Raw genomic sequence first — 12,431 nt, forward strand, 5'->3', positions numbered from 1 at the left:
CTCTGCACACCTGGGCTCCTCACCTACAGAGTCAGAGGGACAACCTGTGTGAGAGCCCCTTGGGCTCTGCATGATGCTTCTCACTGGGTAGTTTGGAAATTATGACAGCACATGCATGTACAAAATAAGGTGATTTTAAGGCCCTCCATGAAATCCTTGAGTCAATTAGCTGCTCAGGATGGTTTTTTTTTTACTTTGGCTTCCAAGATACACAGTTGAGGACCTTGTGAAGGGCACACTGTAAGTTTGATCAAACTAGAGCTCTTAACTGCCAATTAAAACAAGGGGAAATGGGGCAACCTTTACCCTGCATTGATTCAAAGGATAGAGGGAAGAAAACCTGTTGTGGTTTGGATTTTTGTTTTGCCTAACAGTCAAGAACACAATTTCTGTTGCTCACCTAGAAAACATCAATACATGCTATTGAAAAGGAAGAGCTTGAATTGCTTGCTTAAAAATGCAGTATACTGAATTTATGCCTTACTTGTTCAATTATGGTAATTTGAGAGCACTTTTGACACTTGTGTGATTGCTAATGCAGCTTGAAAATCTCAGGCTACTCACATTTCTGGCATTATATATAAAACTCATATTTTTATATATTTTATGGTCATCTATTATTTTATAGTGGGAAAATGCAAGAAGTTATAGGTGCAAGAGTGACATCTCTTATTTGAGTAATTTAGCTTTTAAAAGTCTGGTCTGTACTTAATCTGGTGACTGTGAAAGTTGATAGGGTTAGTGGCAAGTCAGTGGAGAATGGCCCATCATGGAATTATTAAAGCAGACAAGCACATTATCACTACAACAAAAGAACTTTACTGCAGTACCTTCCTCTCGCCACAGTATGTTTGCAACTGCAGCATCAGAATATTGGGAAAGCCAGAAAATAATCAGGAAAAGAAAAAAAACAACAAAACAATGTCAAAACTTTCATTGTATCAAGTAACTGAATAAATACTCATGTTTACATGAACTGTTTAATTGGTGAAAATTTTGTAACATTCATTCAAATGAAATACCAGGAAAGACAGAGAGTTCTAAACACATTTGCTCCTTCTAGAGACAATTAAGAAACTCTGACACGGGAAAAATCCTTCCTGAAATGAAGGCAGCTATGCAAAGATCAATGCCCTACTAAAGAGGAGCAGTTACCTCCAAATGCAGCTGCAGGTATGGCACAGCCTGAGGTTTTCTGTGCAGGTTCCATAAGGAAACACAACGTGGAATTATAGAATCATTAAGGTCGGAAAAAACCTCTAAGATCATCGAGTCCAACCATTAACCCAGCAGTGCCAGGTCCACCAGCATCTTTCAGAAGAAGCCTGAGGCTGGCAGCTACAGCAGCTGCAGCCTTGGCTGTGGTGTCTCTTGGAACTTCAGGCAACTGCATTCTTTCAGGATTCACACAAGCTTTTAAAGCACACCTGCATTTGAATTTCTGTTCCAGATAGATCCAATTATTTCTCAACATACTGTAATTTCCCTTGCTCAAGTATTCAAGGGAAAATGACCAGTATTAACAAGAGTATATAAATCTAGTTAATGAGGAATAGGATATCTTTTGCAAAGATTTTCCTTGAAAGCTCATATTTATGGGTAACTTTGTTTCAATTCTTGCTCTATATTAGCAGCCAGAAAAGCAGTAAAAATCCCATTTGCACCTAGACTTTTAGTATCACCATAAACCCAGGTAATCTCCCAGGCATTCAAGAAAGCAGAACTGGGAAAGATCAGGCCTCTGGGAGCTTTTCTATGGGACAAATGATCACCTCCTTCAGCAATTCTCTTTTGGGGTCAGTGTGGTCAAGACAACACTGCTGCACTCCTATGGGAGATGTGGGAGGAGCAGCTGGGAGGGTATTTGTCTTTGAGGTGGAAGATAATTTCACACTGAGGGAAACCTATTTTGCCAGTCAGTGATGTAAAAACAGGTAAAATAATTTAATCACGACGTTTTTCAGATATCTAAATATTCAAGAATTTTGACTGCTAACTGGCTTCAAAAGAAGCCTTATACAGAAATCAATGAGATTTATAGAATGTGACAAAATATTACATCTTGGATTCCCTGATATCTGAAACTATTGCCAATTTGTTACTCCAATAAAGCTGTTACCCATCACACACTCAGTATAATTCTGCCACATGAAAGACACCATCTTCCTGGACAAGATTTTACCTTCTCTGCATGATTTCTATCCCCAAAAAGTGTCCAATCCTCTGATCAAAGTGCATTCAGAACTGTCATTACCTTATGTAAGATCCAACTTACTGCATGCAATAGCCTGACCTAAATTACACTAAATTAAATTACATGTATGCCATCACATGCCAACACTATTTAAAGGAAGAAATGCATGGAAAAGTGAGCTTACGGGTCTTTCTTGCTGAGTCTTCGATGAAAAGGGAAGAAATGTCCTCGTCCACTCCCACCTCATTTTTGGCAATGCAGGTGTAGGCACCAGTGTCTTCATAGCGAACACTGCTGATGTGGAGCTCACTTCCATTTGCTGTAAGAGAGACACCCATAGACAGTGCTCCTCACTGCTGTTAATTGCTGTCCCTGCCTTAATTGTCCTCCATCACCACGGGCACCCACTGAAGGCTCAACAGGGTGGTTCCACCCCACTGTGTTTCCTCCTGTGTAACTAGAGGTTTTTGGGGATTCTCATGTGAGCTGATGTCTTGCTCCTTTCCATCAGCACATCCACACCAGAGAAGAACAAAGAACAATCTCAAGTCAAACTATAAATTACATTTAATTTATTTCTTCTTTTTGTTAGAAAAGTGCTTTGGCTTTAGTGAAGAAAAATTAATTTCAGTTTTCCAGACTGTTTTTCATCAGATCACCAAAAAACTTTAGTTTAAAGGGGTCTCTCTACGGTTCCTTCTACCATTTTGCTTCCTGCAGTTGGACCAATGGCTAAAACCTTTGGAACATGTTGAGACATTGTAGGTGCCATGCAGCAATATCAGTGCTACCAACACAGGCTGAAGGGCACAATCTACCAAAGCCAGACTGGGGCATGTGTTGAGGATGGGGTTATAATTTTTACACAGAAAATTGCAAATTAATGTTTTTGCCATTTGCTATGCCTGTTGCATCCTCATTTGAACAGTGACCTAGAGGAGTTAAAAGCCCAATTCCTTCAGCAGGGCTGAGTGGGAGAATGACTCTCAGCTGACTTGCATCCAGTCTGGGCTTAGACGTGAACAAATAATTTAACGAATTTCTCTTCAAATAATTTAATGCATTTCTTTTCTCCTGTGCTGTACACAAGAAGCAAGGCAGCGAAGAAACAGGCAGGCTGTCTTTGAACAGAATGCAATTACCACTTACATCAATCAATAGTGTATTTCCCAGGAAATTCACAGGAGAAAGAGATAAAAAGAAAGAACAGGGGTTTTACAACACGATTTCCAACAACTGTGGCTTAGCAAAGTACAAGAACTTCGGGTTTAAAGTGCAAAATAATCCTCCTTAATCCCTGCCTACAATACTTTAATTAATCAGAATTCTGTTCTTACCGAGGAGCGATAGCTGTTTGGATAGTTTTGGCATGATATCAATGCCGTTCTTCAGCCAGGTAATGCGGGGATTAGGGATCCCTTCGGCGTGACATTTCAGGCTGGCTGAAACACCCGGCTCCTGCGCCTGCGTCTCGGGGTACACGCGGATCACCGGAGGCACTGCGGGGGCAAGGAATGGGGAACTGAGGAACTGGGGACTTGAGACTGGCGAACTGGGGACTTGAGGAATTGGGAAATTGGAGACTTGAGGAATTGGGGAATTGAGGAATTGGGAAATTGGAGACTTGAGGAATTGGGGAATTGGGGACTTGAGACTGGGGAACTGGGGACTTGAGGAATTGGGAAATTGGAGATTGAGGAATTGGGGACTTGAGGAATCAGGGAGTTGAGACTGGGGAACTGGGGACTTGAGGAATTAGGGACTTGAGGAATTGGGGAACTGGGGATTTGAGGAATTGGGGACTTGAGGAAATGAGGACTTGAGGAACTGGGGACTCGAGGAATTGGAGACTTGAGACTGCGCCGGGGCTGCAGAGCCACTGCTGTCCTGCAGTGCCACGAGGGGCTCTGAGCTGAGAACCACAGAGATGAACTCAGTCTGGCTGTCAGTGCAAGCTACAAGAATGATTTTTCTACAGCTTGACTTTGGGGGCAGAAAATAGAAAATAACACTTTTCCAAGCACTGGCACGTGACAGAAGCTGAGGATGCCCCATCCCTGGAAGCGTTCAAGGCCAGGCTGGATGGGGCTTGGAGCAACCTGGTCCAGTGGAAGGTGTCCCTGGCCATGGCAGGGGGTTGGATTGAGATGATTGAGATGGTGTCTAAGATCCCTTCAATCCCAAACCAGTCCGTGATCCTATGATTCTATAACAGAAAAGAGTAAACTAATATACTGATGTCAGGGAGGAACCTTGTGATCCAGTTCTGCATTTAGACTTTCATTGAGTGACTAACTTAACAGCTGGATTAAAACCTAACGTGGGTACTCACATATTTAAAAATTAAAGTATAAACTTCAGATCTTCACTGAATCTAGGAGGGAATTTGAGTTCTTGCTTATGAAAAATAACTTAATCTTCAGTATTTAATTATCCATCAGGAAGTGGACTGTGTATTCACTACCTCTTATTCTGAACAAATAAAGTGTTTATCAATTACTTCTTTTCACTGAGAGGTTTTTAAAACATGACTTACCTTGTTCACAAAGGCACTCCTGAGCTATTTAATCTACTCCGCTGGCAGAACTACTAATTATATTACAATTTCAGAGATGTTCATTGATTTTCAATCATCTTTCCTTCACTGCTCAAACCAACAAGGCTTAATACCACCCATTAACTATTTCTTAACAATTTACTGACTTGCTTTAAAAAAAAAATAAATTGCAATATTGCAGCATCAGTGAAAGATACCAGTGAGACTCTTCCATCTTGAGGAAAAATAAAAGGAAATGTGAGGATGTCTCACACTATGGCTGATGGTATCTCTGTTTCACAATGAAGCAGTCAACTTTTCTATCAGATTGGGAGATTTTGGGATTAATGATGTAGCTGCTGAAAGCTTTACAGTTTTGTAAAATCATGGCCAGAGTCCAATGTGGATGTGGCCAGCCTGGATGGGATGCTACTAATAACATTTTTAGAATGAAATGATTGAGTAAGTGAGGTCCATTGAAGGCCAACATGATTGATTTAGACTCACAGCTGAAGGACAGTGTGCCTCCTACAAATGCAGAGGAAAAAGATTTACAATACTCAAGGTCTCATTCTTAAATCCTGAAATCAGCTGACTTGGCTGAGATCTCACATGGCCAAAGGCACCAGAGCAATTTCACTCCAAGCCAAGTGACTTCTCACCCACCAGCTCTCAGAGACAGAGCCCATCCCAGTCATCACCTATTTAATCTCTCAAAACCACTGTGGGTTGGTTTTTCCTTAATATTGTTTGCTTTAGGCTTTCCTGCTCATCTGGGCAGCTGTGTCAGCACTTCCCAGGCTGGCCACAGAATCAGGGCACTGCAAACAGACTGAAATTTCATCTCTCACATTTTTGCCTCACACCTTGGTAGCCTGCACATGAATAATCCACCTATTTTACCTGGAGGGCTGCAAACACAACAGATTTATACTGCCAAAGGTAGCTCACAGGTCCTACACACTGAATCAATGCTCTGCATGAAAATTAACTAAAATTACAGCAAGGTATCTTTTCAAGAGTGATTAATAAGGAAACTGTTTGTTTTCACCTACAAAGAGTATGTGCTTCACCTCCATTTCTGCTCTCTTTTCCTTTTCCTTCTATTTTTAAACTTTTTATTTCTTCTCCCTTGTCTTACATAATTCACTGCACAGGTAAATTATTTCATGCAAATGCCTTGTGATAACAGCAAACTGCAGAATATATTTTTATTGTCCTTGCTACAAATTAATACATTCCAAGTAAGCACATTAAACTTGCAAAGATTTCAGTTCCAGACTTCGGGATATATGGATTACCTTTTGCTTTTTCCCTTGGTGAATATATATCATTGCTAACCATTACTGTGTCTGCAGCCAAGGGCAATATAAAAATGCCATTATCTTAAGCAAAGTAGGAAGAAAGAGGCATTGAAACAAGCATGAGATTGGGTAGATTGCCTACCACTGCATACTGAGCAGCACCTCACTGGTGAGCAGACCAATTCATTACTGCAAAACAGCTCAGGTGATAAAGCACACGATGAGCACAGATGGTGCCACCAAGGCCCAAAGACATCCATTGCTGCTGTAGGAGCTCTGTACTCCAGGGTGTAGCAATAATTAACAGATTAATCATTTACTTGAGATGTTTTACATTTATGATTTGAAAGGAGCTTGCAGCATTTTGTTTTCTTCTGAAAAGCCACATTAATGAAACATCCATGTTTGTAACATCTCCCTTACTGGAAAATTTGTCCTATTGGACCCTTATAATTGGGCTGAGGATCAAATGGCTTTTTTTAAACTATTTTCAAGGAATACAATATTCTGATTTATGCTGATGATTTCCTGAGTGCAAGGACCAAGGAAAATGATGCCCTACACCCAGCAAATCTCCTATACTCAGTAAATCTCTTGATTTACCAACAGACTTACCAATTTTCATAGTTGATTACTATTTTATGAGATTCTTTATCCTCAGGACCTCTTTTTTCCTTTTGAAAGTGCTAAATTGCTTCCTCCCAACAGTTAGTGTATACTGCACACATTTCCCAAGCAATATCCATACATGGGAGAGAACAAAACTTTCCTGCTGTTCTTGGGTCCTCCTGATCAAAGATACCAGAATGCAAGATGAACTTTTCAGTCTTAAACTGTTTAAACATTGCCTTTCAGCACAATTTATTTTCCTCCAAAGATGTTAAGGGCAAGCTGCATAAATACACTGACTTAAATTTTACCAGTAACTGTGAATCCTAAGATTGATGAGCTCAACCAAACCTCTCCCATCAAACAGGCTGAATTTCACATGTCCAGATGTGAGCAAGCAGCTTGGGGCATTCACCTGGTGACCTTCACATTTTCTGCCAAAGAGGATTCTCATCTCTGCTTGTCAAAGTAAGCATCTGGATCTACCCATGTTATTTGGGATATCCTGAACCATCTGACACAAAGGAAACACTGCACAGCATTCAGCAACTGAGTAGTGGTGGAGCTCCAAATCTCAGAAACATTTAATGTCAAAACTGGGCTGCAAACTTTCTATTTAAGCTTGTATTTCCTTATTGTCTATATTACCTAATCAATGTAAGAATCTAGCCTAATGTTCCAAAAAGAGGCCAAGGAAAAAATAAGCTAAAAAGGAAAAAATAAGCTAAAGAGCATCTAATATGTTGGATAAAAGCAGAGAAAGTGAGCACATGTAACTGAGATCGGATTCTTTTGTGAGCTCACTGCTGTGTCTCAGAGGGAACAGTAAGACAGGGCCCAGGTGGTCTGGAAAAGGACCAAAGGATGCTGGAAGAATTGCTGCAGCTTTGAAAAAACTGGATTAACTGAAAAACATTCTAAAAGTTAGAACCTGCCTGTAGAGACACAGCGGGTTTGGGAAGGCTGGCAGATAAACCCTTCTAGTTCTAGTTGGATCTTCTTTCTCTGTTCTCTCCCAAAAGACAATGGGAGATGTGAAAAGAAAAAATCTGATAATTTTCATAAAATAAAAAGCCCCCAAGTTTTTGATGTTGAAAGTAGATCAGTGCCTCCCTAGAGGAGACAGGCGAGCAGATACACCCAAGTTCTGGCTGATTTGCTTCTGTCACATTCTCTTACCATTCTAGTCCAACACAAGAAAGCAACAAAAACCCTTCCATGCTGAAGATGGAGTCTTTAGTTTGATACAGACAGACAGAGACAAGCCCCAGTGCTGAACAGAGCCTATCAACATCAACTGCGCTTAGATTCTCAGCATCTTCACTCAATTCAGCTTGGCTCAGTTTCTTCCCTCTACTCCTGTCAAGAGAAATTCCTCAATTTGTCCTTTAAGTTACTAAAACTGAGGTTTCTTTCCCTGTGAAAGGCTCTGCCTTGGGAACCCTCCAATGCATTTGAAGGCAAGAAATGTTCTCCTGCCATCAGGGCTGTCACCCCTGCATCAGCTGCTGGAGGAAACTGTGACACAGGCAGAACAGGAGGGAATAGACTGATGTGGGCAGCCACATCAAGAACTGAAAAACCCCAGCTTTGCAAAGCCTAATGGCTCACAAGGGAATATCAGATGCTGTGAGACAAAGATTTCTAGACCCTGCAGTGTTTGCTAGCAAGCCTGAGTTGATACCAGAATGCAAGGCTTTTTATTCTGTATTTAGTGACTATATAGCATACTAAAAAGCCCACACAGATAGTGTTTTTTGTATAACATCATTATTCTTTTGGTAAGAAAGCCCCCATGCAGCTATGGTATGAAACTTCCACTTAAAAAGAAAATGTGATCTTTCAATAACAAGTTAAATCTAAGTGGCAAGCGTGAGTATGGAACAGATCACCCCCTCCCCACACTCCATCCAGCTCTCCTCTCATTCTGGTTTAAATTTCAAAGCCTTTGGGCCTTCTATTCTCAGTGCTGATAAAGTCTACATTGTTGTCTGCCAACTAAACTCCATTCAGGCCTCATAATACATCACATAATAGACATGGGATTAAGTTGTTAGCTGGCTTTTCTTTCAACTGCCATTCATCAAACAAACAGCACTTTGAGGAAGGAAACCTATTTTCTCAGCTGCAGCAAACACGACTCGGTTATCCACATTGCTGAGATTTACAGTTTACTTTCCCAAAAAGATGGCAAATTATTATGTAGAGACATTAAGTCAGCTTTCATTCACATCAACCAGACACTTTGTGCTCTCCTCCAGATACTTGTGTGGTGGGGGGAGCATTTACACACATCCAGAAGACCTGAGCTGAAGTCAAAACAAAACCTCAAAACAAAACCACCATGGCTCCTCTTAAGATGCACAAATATCCCTCTTTACTGTTTCTCCTCTCACTGCTGACCTCTGTGTCACCTCTGTGACCTGCTCTACCAGCTGAAAGCTCTCCTTTGTGCAGGTCAACACATAGCCAGAGAAAGGAATAAATACTATTTTTCCTTATAATATATATACCCTGTAATAAAGTTACTGATTTTTCCTTAAAAATAAATGCTTTCATACCAGAGTACATCCCAGAGTGTACATCCCATTTCATACCAGAATGTACCCACAGTTAGTAATGGGTGCCCCTGTCCCCTGTTCTGTAGACACTGCTGGGCATTATCAGCACATGTGAAAAAGGGCTGAAAGCTGGAAAATGCTGTTGCTGCTGGGGAGGTGGATACTCTGTGGGCTGGGCCCTTGATGAAATGCTGGCTTAATCTAATGTAATTTTAAACTAAATCCAACTGAGTGAGTTTGAGGTCAGGAGATAGATAGTGAGCACCTGAATATCAGTTCCACCAGGCACAAATGTAGTCCAGGGGATGGAGGTGCATGAGAATGCTGGAATTGTGTGATTCTCTCACCTGTAAAATGATTTGCCCTCATTTTGCGATCCAGTGAGCCAGTGTAAACAGCCCTCAGCAAACCAAGCTCAGTACAACCAGGTAATAACCTGGATATACAGCTGGAGGTTAGCTGCTTTTGGAAACACTGCTGTATTTATTTAAATATCCTGGGCTATTTCATGCAACGGAAACGATTTTCTGGAAAAAGAAATTATTGAGGCAACACTTCTGTTGACAAAAGTAGTAATTACTTTAAGAGATGCTTGGAAAGGCTGCTCTTAACTCTATGGAAATGTCACTGACAGCTTGTTTAACAATTAAAATCCCTCCTGAAGCCCAGGTAATTATACACATCCCCCCTTGATACTTTTATTTTTGACTGCCTGTGTGACAGTGCGAGTGAGCAAACCCCAAGCTGCATCTGGTCTCGTGCACAGATTATTTGGGCTGTGGCTTTCCACATCTCTGTGTGAATGAGGTTAACACACAACTTTTCTCAGGGAATGTTTTCATGGAATGTCACATATGCCATTTACTAACCATTCACCTGAAGGATGTGGGTCTGATACAGCTCCTCATAGCCGTAGGCATGACAGGTGTAATTGCCCATGTGAATTGTTGTTACCTTGGTGATGTAGAGGGAATCATCTTCTCCAAAATCCTGAATGAAACAAAAGACAGGAAAGGTGCCTTATTATTTAGTAACAACATTTTAAGCACTACATGAATGGATACTACCTGCACAGAGGTTTTGATAGCAATGCAGCCTGGGGACACAGCTTGAATTTTGAACAGTAGGCTATAAAGTTCATAAATCAACACACAGGGAGAAAATGAGCAGCTATTTAAGAGTAAGGTAAAGTGACTCATCTGAGAATATGAACTTTTGTGCTTTGTTGCTAACAAGGTGCTTTTTGCACATAAAAAAGATGGCCATTTCCAGCTGTTTAATTTATGGGAGAATTTAATATCTACCTGTTAACCTCAGATGCATAAAATGCTAACATTTGGGTGGGTTAAGGTTTCCTTTATCTGTGCTGGTTCTTAGAAAATGCACTGCAGCCTTGAGACCTGATGAAAAAGAATTGAAGCTCTTTGTTACTCATGTCAGACAATATCCTAGGCAGGAGACAAGGAAGAAGACAAAAAGCCTTTTCTCAAACATACCTGTTTAGTTCTGTAACTGCTTAACAAGTATATTTCTTCCTCCCCTTCATCTTTCTAGACAGGCTCTTGCATTGTTTCAATTTTTGATTACAGATGGGAAGGATCTGAGTTATTAGACACATTTCTGGCACTTGATTATGCTGTACAAGCACCCTGCTAAGGAATTTATTTCAATTCTTTATTTATTTGTTAATTTCAATGATTATTTACTGAATTCCAGCTAAGAGAACCACAGCACTGATGGCTAAATGAAGCAGCTTCTCTTGTTACTCCACCAACCTTCAGACTCTGCAGCTTCAGTGTGTTTGTGTTTCTATGCAAACTGAGGAGGATACATTTTGAAACAGCTCATGAGCTGAAAGAAAGATTTTTCTGTAATCATCCTCACGTGTGAAATATGTCAAATTGAACTCTTTGAGTAATTTAACTACAATATTATGGGAAAATTCAACTTTGAGTCAGGGCGGCACAAACCCAGTACAAGAGGGTGAATGCTGGAGAGTGGTTCTGCTTATGAAAACACAAGGATTTGTTTTCAAAGCTCCAAAGTGCAGCTGGAAGCAGCCTGCAGCCCAGGGTGTGCAGGGAAGCCCTTCCAGGAGGTGCTGCCTGCTGCCACCCCCGTGTCTGGGACATGCAGCAGTGAGGAGGTGACAGCTCACTGCCTCCTCTGCATGGCAGAACCCACCAGGGGGGACAGACTAAACAGGAACATCACTTTGATCTGCTGGCTTGGACTCAAGAACTTGGGTGCTGATTTCTTTGAGCTGGAGGAAGGGAATCCACACACACACAAGTTCTGACGCTGCTCCTTCCCTGCTCACCCGTGGCAGCTCCAGCTCTGTGAGGAACCATCCACATCCCCCTGTTGCTGCCAAGCCCTGCCCAGGACCCAGAGATCACAGGCTGGACCTGTTTGGTCAGCACATGGGCTGATTTCTAAACCCAAACCTTCTGGGGCTCCTTACATCTCACATTTGCTGCCGGCTCAGGATGCGGATGCTTTGCAGTTTGAACCTTCCTTTCCGGACACCACACTTTGAACATTTTTGAAGGAAGCTGTGATTCTGCAGCAGACGTGCAATGCCAGCTGGCACCCTTCAAGAGAAGCACAAAACAGCCCATCTCCTGCAGCATGGATTGATCTGGCACTACTTCTGTCAGCTCAGGAACCTTCTCCAAAATCCTCTGTCTGGCATTAAGAAGCACATTCATGCCTCACCTCTCAGTGGCAGGTCAGCACTGGCAGAGGGAAGACAATTTAGAGAGCTTGCCTAGTTTTTAGACATGTTTTAAGGCAGGCTGAAAGTGAGCACTGAGAAATAAGGAGTTTACTGGCAGGACACAACCCTTCCCAAAGCACACACCTTCACCTGAGAGGGCACAGACACACCCACAAGAATAACCTGGTTCTGCTGACTGTGCTGCTCCCATGGGCAAATGTGTGAACAATTATAAAGTACCAGAGTAAATCCATAGATTATCTGAAATGCATTATTTATAATCAAAAGCATCTAAGATATTATTGTCACCTTGGTCTCAGGCATCTATGCTATGGGATAAGCTGGTTAAGTTCTCCAATACATTCTTACAAATATCTACTCAAAAATCCCCATTTCAAGCATTTGCCTGTTTTTTGGTCAATTAGATTTTTCCTGATGAATAGCAAAGATGCATGAGTAACTGCTAATGGAAAATACACCAACCCTGTACAAATGATACTTGCATGAG

The 12,431-nt window shown here is 41.5% G+C and overlaps 1 protein-coding gene across 4 annotated transcripts in view; it reads right to left on the bottom strand.

The window, feature by feature from the left end:
* The window catches only part of FSTL4 (follistatin like 4), a 301,128-nt gene that overhangs the window by 17,436 nt on the left and 271,261 nt on the right, over positions 1–12,431 (bottom strand). For 3 of the 4 annotated variants that reach the window (XM_063168673.1, XM_063168676.1, XM_063168674.1), the window contains 4 exons: positions 10,074–10,194; positions 3,532–3,693; positions 2,379–2,513; positions 831–857 (listed from right to left, as the gene is read on the bottom strand). In XM_063168673.1, the coding sequence (XP_063024743.1) occupies positions 831–857; positions 2,379–2,513; positions 3,532–3,693; positions 10,074–10,194 (445 nt within the window). The remainder of the gene's footprint in view (positions 1–830; positions 858–2,378; positions 2,514–3,531; positions 3,694–10,073; positions 10,195–12,431) is intronic. The other variant, XM_063168677.1, reaches the window with a different exon arrangement.

This window comes from Melospiza melodia, chromosome 14, assembly GCF_035770615.1.
Source record: "Melospiza melodia melodia isolate bMelMel2 chromosome 14, bMelMel2.pri, whole genome shotgun sequence".
In the NCBI taxonomy this organism is placed as follows: domain Eukaryota; kingdom Metazoa; phylum Chordata; class Aves; order Passeriformes; family Passerellidae; genus Melospiza; species Melospiza melodia.